Below are 19,862 nucleotides of genomic sequence, written 5' to 3'. Positions count from 1 at the left end.
CCTCAAAATCAAATTTTAAGATCAGTATCTGAAAATGACAGCATTTGGACAAATGTGATCAATTTCTTTATTTTTGCAAGTAGGATATTTTAGCTCTTAGATGTCTGTTGTGCTCCAGACAAAGCAAAATCCCATTCATTCGTTCCACTGATTTTTCTATTCCATTTTTCATTAATGGTGATGGTGATTCATTCCCTCCTAACATTATTGCTTGTTTTGAATTTGCCTCTTTGAAATTTCTAGGAGAAACAAAACAATTAAGAGCTATGCAATAAGTATGTATTTACCATTTTTCAAATTTAAGAACTTTGATTTCTGCTTGCAAAATCAGAAAGTTTAAATGCAGAATATCAAAGTTCCCAGCTCCCAATTTTGTCTTGCATTTCAGTTAAGTGCTGCCTAGGTATTGGAGCTTCTCTGTCTTAACTTACTGGAAAAGGAGTTACATGAGGAATACATGCAGTACCCAGCTTGGTTCCAGCCCACTGATAATCCTAATTACATTACTGCAGAGAAAAGGACCAATTTGTTTTTCCAGTCACTGTTCCGAGAACTGGTTATTTGAACCACTTGACTGTGACATTGATTAACAGTTCGGTATCACAGCAACTTTTCTTCTTCCACCCCTAAAGTTCACCAACTTCATTAAATTCAATGGGGCTTCCACAAACGGCTCGCAAAAAATGAACGGGGTTCAGATAACCAGACAGCATTCATTAGTTAATGACTTGCTCACTTTCTCTTTTCAGTCATGAAGAATAAATCACCATCCAAATTGCCTAATCCAGAAATAGCTGCCTACTCTGAAAGAGGAAAATCGGAGGGCAGTTAAGTGTTTTATTGCAATTGCGGCTAGTGCAGTTTAGGACAAAAGGATGCTACTTTGCCTTGTTATGAGCACAGCAGAAAATTAGATTTTTACTCCTGCGTGCTGTCTCAGTGTCACGTGTGAAAGAGAAAGCAGCTTGTGAACATTTGAGACAAACACAAAAGCAAACAAAGCAGAATCGCACACGATGGTCAGGATGCAATTATTCATTACACAATGCACAAACTTAAGCTGCCGCACAGGGCGCTCCCTTATTTCTGCCACAGATCACTGGCCATCATGGGGAAGGGCACAGCCCGACGACATCACACGAGATGCTGAGCAAAACCAGACATTAGCAGGAAAAGGGACTGAACCACGCCAGCAGCTGTGTCCCCCATCATAATGTCTAGTTAGTACCTCAAAATCTGGCACAAGGTCAGGAAGAAACTCCATCTCCCACAGTTGCTGACAATTTTTGGTCTACTTGGAATAAAAACATCAACTAGCAGAAACGCACAAATCAAACAAACTGTCAGGGAACTACCTCTGTAGCAGGCCTGGAGCTGTTGGAGGAGTCATCCCAAATTCCATGTATCTCTGGAAAAAGACCATGCATCAGAAAAAAACCATTTTAAAGAGGAATTTAAAATTAAAACATTCCATGGCTCTAGTTTCTGAACAAATAGAGATTAAAAACCACTTATTTATACATCACAATGGCTGCATTCAGACATAACACTAAAACATGGTTTAGTGATATGTCGGTGTGCCTAGCCCCCTCCCAGGATCTGCCAAGAGAGTGGTCAGAAGCATTTGCGTTCCTTTAACCCCTACTTCTTCCGTCATCCGAACAGGGGAGTGCAGTTTAACATCAACTAGGGTTAGTTTTAAATCAAGGCAACTTCATACCTTAGGTAATGAAGCTGGCTTGTTGAAACCAACCAGTTACCGTTAGCTAAAACCCCTGTTTGAATGGCGTGCGAACTCACAGTTAAGTAAAACGGACAGGGAGAATTTCTAAACACCCTCTCTCAGCAGTATTGGAGGGGATTAATCAGCCCATAAACAAGTAATTTTCTTTTTAGAAAGATGTGTTCCTAATTCTATTTGCACAACATTCACTCATAGTAATATACCTGAATTTTCTGGATTTATAAGCCGTTACATTATTTACAGGGCTGTAGGTCTCTTCACCCATACAGCAAATCAGCAGCATTCAGCAAAGCAGGGCAAGGTGGGGGGGGGTGCTGTTTACATGGCTTCCCAATGTTAGGATCACTGTTGCTCCCTGAGACGGAGGTGGGTAAGGCAGCAGGAAAGTCAGCATGGTGCAGGCGCAATGGCGGAACCAATCCGACTCCCCCACGGCTCTGCCTGCACTGCACTGCACCTCATCGCACCAGCCCTGCTTCCAAATTTTCTGCTAACAGAGCGTGGCTACAGTTGCTTGCCCACCTCCCCTTTGTCACCACTAACAACAGAATTAGTTTCATTTCATAAAAAATTATATGCCGCTTGTGAAAAAGCTTGTGAAAAGATCTACAAACAGTGGATTCCCCAGTGGTTGTAGCACCCTTATACAGAATGCATGCCAGGAGTAAATAAAAAATACACAAAGATTCAAGAGTGCTGGAAATCCATTAATGCATACACAGTAGAATTATACCTAAGCCACCCCAAATCTTGGGGAGGGAATGGGCTAGGTACCTGAAGAGATAAAAACCATGAAAGCGCAATGGCAAAAGTAAGGATAGGCTCTAAAACGGCACAGTGGAGTCTTGAAATGACCACCAACTGGGCTGCTTACTGTGTGTGTTGGACCGTACGGTGACCCCCACTGGCTGCTCGGAGTGTCCCTCGCTGCTCGAACAGGAGTGTTTGTTGGCTGCCCCGCCGACCCTCCGGAGTGTGTGATGGGAGCAGAATTGGATGCTTGGCTACTAGGGGCCACCAGGGCGAAGGCATCATCCAGGAGAGAATGCATTGTCTGCCGGGCCTCTTCAATGGATGGCTGGGGAGGCATATATTGAGCAGGGTGCGGAGGGAGGCCTGAGTACTTCCCCAAATCAGTTGAAGAAGGCGTCTGGGGTTCGGCAGGAAGGTCAGGATCAGACTGCAAAGGTAACAGGAAGATGGCAGCATAAGGAGGAAACTACGGCCTTAGCAGGTGTTATAATGTCAAAGTTCCCACTGTTTCAAGAACGGTTTTACGTGCTGCAATGATGCCATCTGCGTGTGGCATTTCGCACATCTACCTGCAGAATCATCAATAGTGCATCCCTTTGATGGCAAGTTGTGCATAATCTAGGAAGCACTGATGCCAACAAGAAACTGCAAACCTCTTGCTCAACTTCTTCCCCATCAGCCTATTTACATTGTGCACATTCTGCTGAAATTCAGAAGCCGTGTGATTCATTACCCCGAACTTGCACCATTTCAGGACAGAATATGAGGCTAATGATTGGAAAACAGTTGTTCACAGTCCTCAACAGGTTCACCACTCCTATCAGCCAATCACCCATTCCCACCACCCTTCTGAGTTAATACCCCTCCCCACCCTCTGACTATACATAAGGGTCTGGTGACTTCTGTTTCAGTGTATCTGAAGAAGTGTGCATGCACACGAAAGCTCATACCTATGACAAACTTAGTTGGTCTCTAAGGTGCTACTGGGAGGATTTTTTTTTATTTTGCTTTTCTGGATAGGCAGGGAACTGAGTGAAATCCTCTGAAGGCCCATTGAACGAATGGCAGTCACACTAATGGGACTTGCTTTTGTAACAAAGTTTATAACAGTGAGCAGTTGGCCAGCTCTTCTACCCAACTTTTGCCTGTGCATGGGTGGGAACATATGCTGGCTCTGCCTTGGCCACACACCGTTGGTGCACATTGCTTTGGGTTTGCAGAGTGAATTGGTCCACAACGAATGAGGACTTCTTGAGTAGCTAGTTACACCTGCCCTACTACTACTACTAATTATTTTTTTATTATTTATACCCCGCCCATCTGGCTGGGTTCCCCAGCCACTCTGGGCAGGTACTAGATAATGGATTTGAGAAAGGATTTATGCACAAGACATTTGTTGTGAAAGCTCATGGTTTCACAAGGCCGTAATTCACAGTGGGTTCTTGCATTATTCAGACTCAAGCCAGCAAGGCTAGTGCTTCCTGAAAGCCTTTCCCACAACCCGCAGCTTATCATACAAGTAGAAAGAAAATGTTGCCTTCCAAAAGGTTTTAAACATACAATATATGCAGAGTTGTTGACTCCCGGAGGTCTCTTGTAAGTCCCATCGCTGTCAGTTGTAATTAGCCGGTCCTTGTCCGCATCTATAGGACTTCCATTAATCTGATGCCTCCGACGCTGCTTCGGAGAACGTTTGGCTCGAGAACTAGGTAAAAATAAAAAGAAGAAAAGGGCAAAACATCTTAGGGCTTCCTAGGAGCATCCCAGCTGGGGGCGGGGCAGTTCTGAGCCTTTTTTCAAGATAGCATCTTTCATAAATTTAAAGAGTCTTTGTAGAATCTGAGGCAAATAAAAGCTTTTTGATTTGCTGAGTCTTTATAGCCTTTTCAATTTCCATCTGTCTCTGGAAGCTCTATGTGGGGGACTTTAAATCCATTTTTGCTGTTTATTGTTTTTTTTGTTGTGTTGTATTGCTTTTATTGGTGCAATTGGCTCTGAGAGTTTTGGCCAAATCTAAATAAATAGATAAATATCACAGACAAATAGCAAGCAAACAGATAAAAGAGCCACATCACAAGGTGCTATCACCGGTCAAGCTGTAAAGCTGAATTAAGGGTATAAGTTTATTTTAGTCAGCTAATCAGTAATCTGGACACAAAGGCATCATTCGCACATAACAGAAAAACATGACTTAGTACTACATGGACCAATCAAAGCCTTGGGCTTGTGTGTCCTCACCAGGGACCCCGCTTTAAACAAAACTGGTTAGTTTAATGTTAAGTCAACTTTAAAATGGCTTATGAAGTTGGGATATTACGTTAACCAGTACGTTTTCTTTTTAATAAATATTTTTTATTAAATAGTTCTTAGTTTACAAAAATACGTGCATTGTCTCTTTTTTCAAGTTGTGTTTCTACAGATCAGTTTCATTTGTTGTGAGACATTAGTGCTGCGTGCAGTAATAGGCTGGGAAGAAAAGAGGGGGAGGGTGGTGGTGAGTGGGGTGGGTGGCAATGCTTCAATTCTCCTACTTAGTCTTTAAGCTCTTGTTTGTTTGTAGCGTGCTGAGCGGGCGTTAACCAGTATGTGTTTATTTTATTTTTATTTTTTTCCAAAAAAAAAATTGCATTTATGATAACAAATATTAACAACAGATACACAACAACACAACACAAAAACACAAAACATAGAAAAACATAACAATACAGCCCATCCTTTCTAATCATTTTGGGGTGACTTCCTCGAGCCCTCCCCCCCGTGCCACGATTCACTGTATGTTTTAAACAGAATTCCTAAGTTGTACATAACGTCAAGCTGAAATTCTGAAACTGAACTCAATGTCCTCCTCCTGCTGATTCAGGAAGAGAGGGGAACGTGGAATGTCCAAACCTTACGTTTTGCTTGGGCTCATGAAGGTTTGCTCATATAGTACATTGGTGGGGAACTTATACCCCACGGGTCGTTTTCAGCCAGTCACACCTGCCTGTCACTTACCTGCCACTTATATGACATTAGGTGTGGGGCAGGTAAGGCCACAGTTGCAAAGGAACATTCAGGAGCTTAGAGGTTGCTTCCTATGGTTCCTTTGTAGTCACGTCTTGCTATGAGACCATCCTGGCTATGAGTCCTGGAAGACCGGCTCCCGGCCTTGTAGGTCTTTCCCCACCTGGCCTGGGAGAGCAGGGCCCTGACTGACTCCAGCTACAAAAGTTGAGGCAGCTGAAGAGGCCAGAGACCACCTTGGCTGTCTCTTAGTGCAGACCCAGGTCATCGAGCCTGAGCTTCCACAGCAGCCGCCCACCATGAACTGCCATTGGCTGGAAGCGACAGTAGCAGCTATGCTCTATACTTTATCCTCTTGCTAATTATGCTGTTTTAAATGAGCATTTTATATTTGACTTCCTTCAAATGTGCATTGTTAAATGTGCATTCTGCAGTTGACTTCCTGCTCTGTGCAATCTCCACATCCTTTTGAAAGGGAGCATGCCTACCTTGTTATCTTTTATGACAGGCATCCCCAAACTTCGGCCCTCCAGATGTTTTGGACTACAATTCCCATCATCCCTGACCACTGGTCCTGTTAGCTAGGGATCATGGAAGTTGTAGGCCAAAACATCTGGAGGGCCGCAGTTTGGGGATGCCTGTTTTATGACAAGCGTTTGCACACTTTCACATTTAACAGAGAAAGAATTCCATCCCCGGCTGTCTCTGTGTTACAGTTACCTCTTCCTGTGTTCTATGAAGACAGTAGGCATATTGCCTCCAGGGTCCAAGATCTTGTCTATCTGCATCTGTGCCTTGCGGTACATTCTCTGCTGCTCTTTGGTGTCGATGAGAACCATGTCATCCACGATCGGAAACTCATAGTGTCCTTTGCGCTTGGCTCGAAGTCTGATCTTGTTGCGATGGTGCTCAATTTCAGATTTATGCCTCAGAGCTGTTTGTATCTGTAAAAAAGAAAAAGAGAGAAGCATAAACGTTTTGGAACGCACAACTTCTCTCTGCTTTGATGGAAAGTGGTTATGTAGAGTTTGGAAGCAAAATGCTCAATGAACCTCCAGCTTACACCTCAATATCTCATTCTCCAGCTTGCAATTCGTTCACACTCATTCCAGGTAGAATAATTTTTACATACCGCATAATGATTAACACAGCATGGGTAATTAAGAGACAGAGAGGAGGAACACAAAATGCTAATAAAAATGTTTGACAAGCTGCAAATTATACTTCCTGCGGGTTGCCATAAAAGCCCAGCAGCAAAAAAATTAGAAGAGATCTGTGAAGCTTACACAGTGAAAAATGTGTGTGTGTGTGGGGGGGGGTGCACGCATGCATGTGTGAATGCATGCTTATGGATTAAAATTAGAGACTTTGCTTCTGCTTAGGGGCTGTTTGTGATTTATAAGACCAAACAATATCATGGTTGGCACACTCCCACTAAATAGGAGTTTATCTGGCAACATTCAGGAATATTTGGTATGAACCTTGTAATTCCACTATATTTAAAGCCATTCATTCTTTTTAACGATTTCTATTATTATTATTTTATTATCTTGTAATCTTACTCTTCCTGCTTTTAAATATAGATGGGGTTGCTTGCTGCAATCAGCCCTTTGGAACTTTCTTCTCTGTTAGGGTGGTTTACTTTTAAAGAAAGGGCTGGTGTTGTGATGTTTTTAATGTAGCAATGTGTATGTGATTTTTTTAATCTGTATATATTTTAATTGTACGAAAGCCTTATTGTTTAAATAAAACATGCCTCTGACAGCAGAAATTGGGGGGGGGATTAGAGACACAACTCAAAATACTTCCTTTCTTAGTGCGTAACAGTAAGAACTATCCAACTCAAGAGGAAAACACCTCTACTCTGCATTAGACCTGACTTCTCAGGGTGCAATTAATTCTCCTGTGTCTGTTTTGGGACTGACTGACTTGTCACATGATTTTTACTGCAGAGATTCAGAATTATCTGCCCCAGTGGAAGCTGAATGGAAGGAGGCAAAATCAAAGCACTTGGTCATACAGAGAGGTTCATCCATTTCCCCTCTTCCCTCATTTTTAATCTCCTCCTTTCATCAGTGTCTTGCTGAGGGTTTGCTGCGCTTCACATTTTCCTCTCTGCCTGCTGTTAGTAAGGACTGGCAAACGTTCCCCCTCTCTCTTTCTCCTGACTGAACATGGGCACACACAATAATAAATATCTCCTTTCCCTGCCCTGCTCTTTCAACCATCACCTGCAGAACTGGTGATTTATGCTAAGGAATTATTGCATGGAAGAAACTGCTCTTAGAATGGAAGAAGGTTACTTCCCTCTGCTGTTCATACTCCTGTTTCCCTAAGAACCCACACACTTGCATGGCTTAGCTCAGCAAGGTAAGGCTGTGGTCACGTTCAAGAGTAGGATTACTAAAACTCAGGTGCCCAGGTTTGAAAGAGGAGGGCCTGTGAGCCCCGAGATTCCCCAGCTGAGCTCTCGACACTCCAAGTGACACTCAAAAGCTGCATCATGGCTTGCACCAAATAATTCTGGGGACTGTGGTTCAGTGAACCTATTCAATCATTCCCTTTCCTCAGGGAATCTTGGGAACTGTAGATCTAAGTGGGTTGGGGAGGGGAGCAACTGGGGACCTTTATTAAATGACTTTTCTAATGTCACACTCACACCATACATTTAAAATGCTCTTGTGCCGCTTTAACAGTCATGACTTCCTCAAAAGAAGCCTGGGGGCTGCTGGGAACTGTAGCTCTGTGGGAGGTCTCACCATCCTTAAGAAGCTACTGTTCCCTGGTTCTTTGGGGGAGAGGCATAAGAGTGCTTTACTTGTATGGTGTAAAAACAGTATTTTCTATATGTCCATGGTGTATCTATGCTTTTAGAGCAAGGCATTTTCACAGGCTGTAAAGCAGTTTACCGAACGGATTGATTACCTCCTTGTTAATCTTGTTGGTCTCTGCTACTCGGTCAGCAAGTGGCTGGTTCTGAATCGGAGGTGCTGCAATTGGCTGCATGGCAATCAACTGGATCTTGCTAGGAACCCTTCGGCTGACCTCCGAGGATCGTGACATTCTGTCCACATGCTCAAAGATGGAGGCTGAAGAGTGTTGCTCTGTTCCATTGCTGATCTGCGGAGGGCCTGAATGTTTAAAAATACGAATGAAAGGTAGTAAATATTGTTTCAAGTCCCCAAGAATGGAAGGTTTTGCAAAATTTTCAGCATCAAGAGACTGGCCCACCATCTGAATTACACCTTTTGAACAAAAACAAATTACCACAATACTAATAACATGAGTTTAAGGGGTTGTGACACACACACACGGGGGGGGGGGGATTGTAAGAACATCGGCAAGGCCTTTAGATAATTTTTCTGTTCTCTGTGTTCATTCTTTGCTTAGATGTTGCTTGTAATGTTTTGAATTGCTCAATTATTCTCTTGTTTTCCTGTAAATGTAAAGGTAAAGGTACCCCTGACTGTTAGGTCCAGTCACGGAAGACTCTGGGGTTGCGCGCTCATTTCGCTCTATAGGCCGAGGGAGCCGGTGTTTGTCCGCAGACAGCTTCTGGGTCATGTGGCCAGCATGACTAAGCCGCTTCTGGCAAACCAGAGCTGCGCACGGAAACGCCGTTTTCCTTCCCGGCGGAGTGGTACCTATTTATCTACTTGCACTTTGACATGCTTTCGAACTGCTAGGTGGGCAGGAGCTGGGACCGAACAACGGGAGCTCACCCTGTCGCGGGGATTAGAACCGCCAACCTTATGATCGGCAAGCCCTAGGCTCTGTGGTTTAGACCACAGCATCACCCGCGTCCCTGTACTGTACACCAGTTTGGGGGTCCTTGTTTAGGGCTCAAAAGCAGTCTAGAAAGGCCCTTAAAAAAAGGCTTTGTTTTCCTCTGGGCGACTCACACTGTTACTTGAATATTTTGAGGTTAGTGCTGCAGTGCTTTCAATATCTCTCAGTTTCTCTGTCTCAATATGTCTGTCTGTCTGTCTCTCTCTCTCTCTCTCTGAGTTTATATCACCCTTGCAGCTACAGGTTTAAGTGTGGTGTGGGGTAGAGGAGAGCTGAGAGCAGGAAGCTCCTCTACCTTGTGGGTGGAAAAGGGCCTACAATAAATACACCAAGAAAGACAAATATAGGGCAGTTCAAACGCTGCACACAGTACAAGTTAATTAATTCCTAGAAGGTTTATCCACTACAGCCAGAATCGCTCCTTATGCCAAAAATAGTTTCATTGCACTTTCCAGGGCTTAAAAGGTTTTCCTTATAGAAGCCACATGATAGTTCTCAATGAACAGCCCATTTAATCTTTGACGAATTGAGAAGATGATGAGATTCAAAAAGGCTGGAAAAGGCTAAACTGAGATGGGCAAGTATAGTAGATCTGCCTAGCTCCAATATGGCCTCAGTTCATACAATGCTGAACATATTACATGAATGAGTCTTGTGTTCTTTCCCGCTTTGATGTGGCTTAAGGGCTAAATATGTGCATACAAAAATGCCCCAGAGTTGCTGTTGTTGCTGCTGCTGCTGTTTTTAAGGAGCACAGCAAAGGCTTTTTTAGAAACAGGTTAACCACACACACGAAATTCTGTAGGGGGTGAAAGAAGCATTTGGAAATACCAGGTGGGAAAACAGTCCAATCACTTCTGGCTACCCCATTCTATTTCTCCGTTCTTAAATAGGACTTGTTTATTGTCAGGCGACCTCCGTACAGGGAGCCTCCGCCTCTCCTGTTGACCAGCACTTCGCCCAGTGAGAGCAGCAGCAGTGGGTCAGGTGGGGGGAATGAGGAAGTTAGTGGGGTGGTGGAGTCAGGGCTCGGCTATATTACAGAGCCATTGCAACGCCCTGACCAACAGGTGGAGGGGAACAGGCAGCCCCTTCGGGTGCTCGAATTAAGGCGCCCCACCAAACGTAAGGTCGGGAGGAGGCGTTTCGGGGTGCCCAAACTCTTATGCTGGGCACGCAACAGGAAACGTCCACTCCTGGATTCTGCGAGTGACTGAGTGGTCATGTTTTCTGCGGTCTCTGCACTGTAAATACTATGCACAATAAAAAACTCTTAAAAGACAGAGCAGACTTGGGTGTCTTTACTCAAGAGTAGCCGCAACAGCACCATTACATTTATGAACTGGGGAACAGTGGGGAACACCCATTAACATGTATCATATAGAAGGGAGAGGAACAGTTCAGAAACGGAGCCCATGTTTTGCATGCAGAAGGCCAAGGTTGTTCCTGTCGTCTCCAGTTGAATAGCCAGGTAGCAAGTGATGTGACAGACGTCAACAAGAGAGCAGCTTTCAGCCAGAATAGGTAAAACGGAAGCAACTTCCTATGTGCATATAATTAGTCAATCCTTTACTGGCAGATGGGATGCCTTTAATGGTTCCCATTGGCTATAACACGAGGAAACACCTAAAAGCCAGCCCTAGCTATTAGGCACTGAAAGCTAAGCCCTCTCCACACACATTTTCAATTAAGACTTTCTCATCTTAGGCTTATTGCACATTTTTAGGGGGAACTTACCCACTCGGTTTACTCCTGGAGCATCAAGAGAAAGATAAAAACAGTGTCGTTATAATTCAGCAAGTAGTGACAGAAGGAGAGCCAGGTGCTCCCGAAAAGAACGCAGGTATATCTATTTCTAAATTTCAACGAAAGGGAGTTGATTCAAATGTTTAAAAAAAAGCAAATGGCACACTAGCAATACAGAATGAATGAATGCTTCAATGATGCTTCATTGTGAGATACACAGGTGTTGTTGTTTTTTTAGGTGTGACTGCTTTAATCCACCTATCACCACCACCTGCATTCTGGAGAAATGCACTGCATGATGTTGTTGTTGTTGTTTTTAAGGACTGAATAAGATTTGAATGACTACAACACTGGGATAGAATACCACACAAATGTACAGATATCACGGCTTAAAACTCTGTAAGCTGTCTGTTGAGTGTGGCTTTATTCAACTACATCATTTAAATGTTTTTCTCTGTTCTATGATGTCAATTTGCCTTCTAGCCGTGTGGTGTATGTGTGTGTGTATGTATGTATATATAGTGTATATAAAATAATAGATGTGTTTCAAGCTGTGCCCAAACAAATGACTCAGCAGATTCCCTATTCCTGGCACTCATGTGTGATTTGTGAATGAATACAGGAAGAAGAGTGCGGTGCATGAGAAGGCAACATACCAGACTTGTTGACTCTGTGTGGCTTGACTTCATTTGCAGCTATCTGTGGTCTTGCAGGCCCTTCTCCTGTTTCTCGACCACTGGACTGCTCACTTGCTGTGGAGTCAGCATCTGATGGGGAAACTCTGCAGGCATCAGGTCCCAAACAAACAAACAAACAAACAAAAATTAAAATGGCTGTTTATTATTTTGTATGTTTAGATTTTACCTTTCTTCCATGACAGAACCCAAGGCGGTACACAAAGTGTTCTCAGGCGGCTTCTCATTCAGACACAAGACCAGACACAAGACTTGTTTAGCTTCTGTAAGCTTTTTAATTCCTCTGCATTGTGTTTTTAACTGATTCAATGCTATGCAGCCTGCTTTCAAAGTGCTTTCTGTTTTCTGACTCTATAGTTGTTTTATTAATTTATGTTGTACTTTTACTGTGGTTGTGATTTTTAAAAAACAAACAAACAAACTTGTTCTTGTTTATAACAGAAGCCACTGCTTTACTTTGGTTGTATGAAGCCTATAAAATAAATGGTATAAATCCATCAATAAACTAAGATAGAACCTCCATATACAGAGGCAGTCAACCTCTAGAAACTGGGCTCACTGCAGCCCCCTCCCACATGCTAAACATAACATAATAGAATAGAATAGAACAGAACAATTTATTGGCCAAGTATCAACCATACTTGGAATTTTGCTTCGACTACATTGCAATGTAAAGAAAAAACGTACATCATACAAACACTATTCCCCTCACAATGCACTGCACTGGCTAGTGCTGCTCTCAAGACTTCCATGCGCTGAGTGCATGTGACCCTGAGAGCATAGGCATTTGAGGGAAGAACTGAGCCAGCACACAGGGGTGGCACCAGGGGTGGGGTCAGGAAGCACTGCTTTCTTTTAACGGCACAAAGGGGGCTTTTGTGGCTTGCTGGTCTAATGGTCTCCATGAGCAATCCAATTTGGAATTGAAATGAGCATTTAAGAGGTGAACAAAGCAGGGAATGAAGGAATCACCTTGGACTTTAGCTATGAATTGACTCCTGTCAGTTTACCCACCAGGTTGTAAAGGCTAGAAAGATCAGACAGTTTAGCCGTGCAATCACGTTTAGTGCCCACATGCCCACTGCCTATCCTGGCTCATCTCATACTTCTAAGTGAAAAATCTCTATAATTAAGAAGCGCAGCAGAAGAACCTAAAAAAAAGAGAGAATGAGACAGAAATCCTGGTGGATTAATGTAAAAGGCAACTTCCTGAGCAAAGGCTATTCAAACTGAGAAATAAAAGCCCTTATGAAGCAAAAAATAATCCCCCATAACTAATTAACTTTAATCTGTACCAAGCAGTTTCTCATCAACTGAACTGACCTCCCTCTGTGTCGGACATTCTTGGATGGCTTCGAAGAGATCTTTGCTTTGGGGCTCGGCAGGTCACCGTTTTCGGAAGGTGTGGTGTCCTTAATTGGTCCCGGTAGAGGAGCTGGCTCATGTATGATCAGGATGTCATCTTTGTTGTGCTGCCCTAAATGCTGCTTTGCAAAATCAAAGCCCTTCACACTGGGGGCTTGCAGCTAGAGTGTTAACAAAATTTAAAAAGGGAAGACAAAAAAAATAAAATAAATTAATGAGCCAGCATGGTAAAACATGCAAACTGAAATCTGACTGGTAAGTCCTGCAGGATGACATAATACCACGAAAACAGAACAGAAATACATGAACTACCAGGGGTGGGGAGGTGGGGAGACACCCTGAATGTATGGATGTGATCTGGATTTTTGTTACACAAAGTTAAACCACTTCTGCTGTCCAAAATCAGTATCTTGTGAAAGAGGTCCTGAACCTCCTCTTTGAACAATGACCAGAAGCAAAGCCCTAAAAAAGGGACAAACCCCACAATGAAATACAAAGTGTGTGTCTACAATGTCCAGAGCAGGCATGTCAAACCTGCAGCCCTCCAGATGTTTTGGCCTACAACTCCCATGATCCTTAGCTAGCAGGACCAGTGGTTGGGGAAGATGGGAATTGTAGTCCAAAGCATCTGGAGGGCCGCAGGTTTGACATGCCTGGTCCAGAGGCACTTCACACACACACACACACACACACACACACACACACACACACACACACACACAGCTGGAGAATATGTTCCCTAAAAGGCAAATTGTGGGGAAAGGAGGAAAATATGAGTAGGTGCTATAGAGATGCCCAGAGTCTTGAGAGGCCATTGGGCACCATTGCCTCCTCCCCCAATTTGGCATTTCTGCTCATAATGAACTAGTTTGCATATCACACTAAGTTACACTTTCTTTTGAACCACAGCTTAAACTCAAACAACCCCCCCCCCAGCCTCTACGGATGCTGTTCATGGTGCAAGCGACATTGCAGTACGGCATTCTGTGTTGTATGAAGCTGGATTGTGGTTTGTTTGAAACACGAGTGGTAGATCCGAAATAAGCCATGGTTTATTGTTGGCTTATTTCTGGCTTGCCACTGATGGCTTGTTTGGAACAAACTGTGACACAAGTGCTAGTGCAAGAATGGATGACCACAGGGGAGTAGAATGGAAAGAAACTATGCAACTATGGGGTGTGGCGCTCATCTCGCTTTCAGGCCGAGGGAGCTGGCGTTTGTCTACAGACAGCTTTCCGGGTCATGTGGCCAGCATGACCTAACCGCTTCTGGCACAATGGAACACCGTGACGGAAACCAGAGTGCACGGAAATGCCGTTCACCTTCCCGACACAGCAGTACCTATTTATGTAATCACGCTGGTATGCTTTCGAACTGCTAGGTTGGCAGGAGCTGGGACAGAGCAACGGGAGCCCACCCTGTCGCACGGATTCAAACCGCCGACCTTCCGATTGACAAGCCCCAAAGGCTCAGTGGTTTAGACCACAGTGCCACCCGCATCCTATAGACTGGAAAGAAGGGCAGAGTTAAAGTGAGTGCAGGTAGAAACTACCAGTTTTTTTAAAAAATGGCAGTTGGGGTGAGGAGTGGTTGAGAGAGACAAAGTGAGAAAATCTATATAGAAAGCTTTAAACCCTGTATATACTACGTTATTTAGTAAGACATATATTTACATTGGGGACCCAGGTGGCGCTGTGGGCTAAACCACTGAGCCTAGGACTTGCTGATCAGAAGGTCAGCGGTTCGAATCCCTGTGACGGGGTGAGCTCCCGTTGCTTGGTCCCAGCTCCTGCCAACCTAGCAGTTCGAAAGCACATCAAAATGCAAGTAGATAAATAGGTGAAGGTACAGCGGGAAGGTAAAGCGGGAAGGTACAGCGGGAAGGTAAACGGCGTTTCCGTGTGCTGCTCTGGTTCGCCAGAAGCAGCTTTGTCATGCTGGCCACATGACCTGGAAGCTATACGCCGGCTCCCTCGGCCAATAATGCGAGATGAGCGCGCTACCCCAGAGTCGGTCCAGAGTCGCTACCCCAGAGTCGCTACCCCAGAGTCGGTCCCCCAGAGTCGCTACCCCAGAGTCGGTCACGACTGGACCTAATGGTCAGGGGTCCCTTTACCTTTACCTATATTTACATTATAACATTGTGTTCTGGTAAAGGTAGATGTTAAGGTAAGCCTATTTCACCACAATGTCTTGTGCTATAGATGTAATTGAGTAAGAATATAGAGAACCCTACAGCTCTCTATAAAGTCACTTACGTGGTGGTATTTCAGGTATTTTAAGAGAAGTCTGGGCACAGCAGATTAGCTGCGGGACCGACCTTTGTGACCACGTGAGGACAGGACATTATAGGGGAGCCCAGGAACGTCACATAAACAAACCATGATCCGGGTTGACCCGTCACAGCAAACCAAGCTGATGCTGTTGTGCCACATGCAGCACCCAGAGGGGTGAAGGAAGCCGCACACGATGTGGGAAGCATGTTCATGATTAACAAACTGTGCCTTAGTGTAGAGTGCAAAAACAGTTCATTCTCCCTTATTCAATTAAGGGGAAGGGGTCGTTCTTAATGCAAACCTGAGATTTCCAGAAATGCGAACATGTACACATAAATCAAATACACAGAAATGTCATTCACGTGTTCCATTAGCTATGTTTGTGAAAAATGGCATGGAATCTTTATTTTTTCAGCCACACAACATTAAACAAAAGGAGTTGCTTACTACTGGACGATATGGTGTTCCCCCTACCTTGTCTGTATTGCATAACAGGTTGGAGAAAGCTGCACTGTCAATCTGAACCAGCAGATGGGGATAATAAGCATTAAAGGCAAATATGCTTTCTGTCTACTTCCTTGCACATTATGCAGACAGCTAATGCAATCGGGCTTTCGGGTCAATAGTACAGACACAAGTGGGACCCTGCAACAAAATGATGCAGTGGCTCTCCATCCCTTAACAGGAGTGCTCCTCTTCAGGATCCCAGTCAGCCAGGCATATTTTCCTGTGGGATATTACAAGCTCTTAGGGAAATGGTGGAGAACCTGTGGCTTGCAAGATGTTGTTGGATTTCTAACTCCCATCAGCCCCAGCCAGTATAGCCAGTGACCAGGAATGATGGGAGTTATATGGGAGCTGCATCTTGAGAGCCACAGATTTCTCACTCCTGTCTTAGGGACTTAAGAAAGTTAATTTACTCTTCCCCATCCCAATTTCCCATTCTTCTTTTCCAGCTGACACCTTGAGAGTACTAAGCATGCTCAGTCCTTATTTCACTGGGTTTGTTTTCCTTGTGGGAGATTGCCTGATTTTCTTGTGGTTTTTGTTTAAAGTACTTCTGCATATCCTAAGATCCACCCCACCGTGCTGATACATCCGCCATGCTTGTCAGTGGGTCACAGTTTGCTACGAAAATGTGCCATTACCTCCACTTCCTCTTTTCACACTAATTTATGCCACATTCAAAGTGTGCTTTTCCAAATTTACACCCACAATTTCCCGAAGTGATTCTGGGAAACTTGAGGTTTTGATGATAAAAAAAATCATCTTATCTGTTATACCCAATCCCTTCATTGCTTGTATTAAAAAGAAAAGAAAAAAAGACCAGTGCTTTGTGATTGTTAATGTGTTCAGCTAAGACAGGGAGACCTGGATTTGAATTGCCACTTAAACACCAAGAGACTTTGAGAGAATCAGGCTATCCTATTTCACAGGCTTAGTGTGAGGGCAAAGATGCAGGGACCCATATACACCACCCTAACCTTTTTCGGAGGGCAAGATAAACATGTGATAAATAACAGAAGCGAAGGCCGTTCTATGAGTCTGTGTGCAAACAGCACTCTACCTAGTTGTGATTCCCAGCTACAACCTTACTATATGCATATACTGTACTATATGCTTGTGAAACACGGACCACTTATAAATGCCATCTCCAACTCCTCGAAAGATTCCACCAACAGTGTCTCCGAAAATTTTTACACATCACTTGGGAAGACAGGCGAACTAATATCAGTGTACTGGAAGAAGCAAAGATCACCAGTGTTGAAGCAATGATACTTTAACATCAACTTCGTTGGACTGATCATGTTATGCGGATGCCTTATGATCATCTTCCAAAGCAAGCAACTACAGTGGTACCTCTACTTACGAATTTAATGCGTTCCAAACACACATTTGTAAGTCGAAAAAAAATTGTAAGTCGAATCCCATAGGAATGCATTGGGAGAAAAAATTCGTAAGTAGAAGCAACCCTATCTAAAAATTCGTAAGTAGAAAAAATCCTATCTAAACCACATCCAAGATGGCGGATGGAGCTCCATTCGTAAGTAGAAACATTCGTAAGTAGAGTTATTCGTAAGTGGAGGTACCACTGTACTCTATTCCGAACTTAAAAATGGAAAGCGTAATGCTAGTGGTCAACAAAAGAGGTTTAAAGACTGTCTCAAGGCAAATCTTAAAAAATGTAGTATAAACACTGACAACTGGGAAACCCTGGCCTGCGAGCGCTCCAGTTGGAGAACAGCCTTTACCAAAGATGTCATGGGCTTTGAAGAAACTCAATCTCAGGACACAAGGGAGAAACGTGCTAAGTCAGAGGAAGGCACGCTTGACAAATCCACACCGTGATCAACTCCTGCCTGGAAACCAATGTCCCCACTGTGGAAGGACGTGTGGATTCAGAATTGGCCTCCACAGTCACTTACGGACCCATTGTTAAAACCGTGTTTATGGAAGACAATCTTACTTGGCTACAAGTGATCTCCAAAGAAGAAAGAAGACTGGGATTCAGAGGTATACTGCCTCCAATTGTGGAGGAAGAATACAGCCATCATGGCTACTAGCACCCACTGAGAGCCTTTTTCTATGAAAGGATCAGCAGCTGGAGAACTGGGGGTGCTATTGGTGCATATGGTTCTGACCACAGCACCCTGAGAACTTCTGAATGCCATCACTGTTTTCACACGCCTCTGCTGCTTTGAAAGCTGCTTACAGCCTACTTCTCATTTCCCTTCAGACTGGATCGGCTTCATCTTCTATTCCCTATCAATTGGTTTCGCTTCTTGCAGGAGTGGCTGTGCAAACACTGGACTGGTGCCTGGGTGCCATGGTGGGCTGGAAGAGGAGGGGAAATAAACTGAGCTTGAATCCTGGCAAGGCAAGAGGCTCTGTGGGTTTGTGGTTCTTGTATCCGATAAGTTGGGTTAATTGCCTACCATGGAACAGGTACATAGTCTGGAGGTTCTCCTGCATTCAAGTTTGTCCTTGGACTTCCAGGTGGCCTCATGGTCTGGGAGCATCTTTTAAAACAGCTGTGACCATTCCTGGAACAGCTTGACCAGTGTAGCCCAGGCAATAACCTCTGTTTTAGCAGTTAAGATTACTGCTGTTCTTTTTGTTCCTTCAACCAGGCCTTTGGTTAATTAATATTCTACAGCCTTTTAAATGTGTTTGTGCTATTGTTTTGTTCTTTTTTGCTTTATCTATTTGTGTTTTTATCTTGCGAGAATCCCCGAGATCTTTTGATGAAGGGCGGTTTATAAATCTTATATATATATATATATATATATATATATATATATATATATATATATATTCTTATTTTTGTTTGCTGCTTTGAGTGGAAGGGAAAAGCATATATATATATGTAGTGGTACCTCGGTTTAAGTACATAATTGGTTCCGGAAGTCTGTACTTAACCTGAAGGGTACTTAACCTGAAGCGAACTTTCCCATTGAAAGTAATGGAAAGTGGATTAATCCATTTCAGACGGGTCCGCGGAGAACTCAACCTGAAGCGTACTTAACCCGAAGTATGAGTGTAATTGGTTCTGGAAGTCCGTACTTAACCTGAAGCGTACTTAACCTGAAGCGAACTTTCCCATTGAAAGTACAGTGGTACCTCGGTTTATGAACACAATTGGTTCTGGAAGTCTGTTCATAAATTGAAGCGTTCATAAACTAAAGCGAACTTTCCCATTGAAAGTAATGGAAAGTGGATTAATCTGTTCCAGACAGTCCGCAGAGTACTTAAACTGAAGCGTTCATAAACTGAAGCAAACTTTCCCATTGAAAGTAATGGAAAGTGAATTAATCCGTTCCAGATGGGTCCGCGGCGTTCGTAAACCGAAAATTCGTAAACCGAGGTGTTCATGAACCGAGGTTCCACTGTAATGGAAAGTGGATTAATCTGTTCCAGACAGGTCCGCGGAGTACTTAAACTGAAAGTACTCAAACTGAAGCATACTTAAACCAAGGTATGACTGTATATATTAATCAGAGCAGTACTCAAGTACTGATACAATACGTAGGCAATAACTGTGTAAGACTATTTACTTATTTTCCTGTAGATATAGGTAAATGAACATGTGCTATCTATGCAAGTATTATTTACATATGCGCTCCCACGTGCAAAATGCCCTTTTGTTCTGCTTAGGATATGTACAAACTGATATGGAAGCTGCCAAAGCACACTGCTTAATGAGTAAGGACCCATATCTGATCCTAGGAATAATAATATTTCAGCTTTGGCAGCTAATCTGTGAGCAGCTCTGGAGACCCTGTAAAAATGTCTTAGTGAATTATGACCTGGCAAAAATGCTAGTGTACACAGTTCTGGAAAACTGGTGGTGGTGGGAAATAGGAAACACACCCACCCACAAAACGGAGCTTTAAGAAATGCTTTGAATCCAGTTGTCTTTTTAAAAATCTGTAGGAAATTAAAAGCCAATAAGCAAAGCACTTGTGCGGAAATGACTTCAGTTTAGGGTCA

At 43.6% G+C, this 19,862-nt stretch overlaps 1 protein-coding gene across 1 annotated transcript in view; it reads right to left on the bottom strand.

Moving 5' to 3' along the window:
- KIAA1549 (KIAA1549 ortholog) overlaps window positions 1-19,862 on the bottom strand; it is a 112,971-nt gene that overhangs the window by 10,085 nt on the left and 83,024 nt on the right. Inside the window, exons 11-17 of the mRNA XM_035127547.3 lie at window positions 13,054-13,256; window positions 11,692-11,816; window positions 8,426-8,631; window positions 6,221-6,444; window positions 4,058-4,202; window positions 2,619-2,924; window positions 1,356-1,408 (exon numbers count right to left, since the gene is read on the bottom strand). Coding sequence (XP_034983438.2) covers window positions 1,356-1,408; window positions 2,619-2,924; window positions 4,058-4,202; window positions 6,221-6,444; window positions 8,426-8,631; window positions 11,692-11,816; window positions 13,054-13,256 — 1,262 coding nt within the window. The remainder of the gene's footprint in view (window positions 1-1,355; window positions 1,409-2,618; window positions 2,925-4,057; window positions 4,203-6,220; window positions 6,445-8,425; window positions 8,632-11,691; window positions 11,817-13,053; window positions 13,257-19,862) is intronic.

The sequence above is a fragment of the Zootoca vivipara genome, chromosome 9 (genome assembly GCF_965207765.1).
Source record: "Zootoca vivipara chromosome 9, rZooViv2.hap1.1, whole genome shotgun sequence".
Lineage (NCBI taxonomy): Eukaryota > Metazoa > Chordata > Lepidosauria > Squamata > Lacertidae > Zootoca > Zootoca vivipara.
The sequence above is the reverse complement of the archived record's forward strand: the minus strand, read 5'-3'. Positions and strand labels throughout refer to the sequence as shown.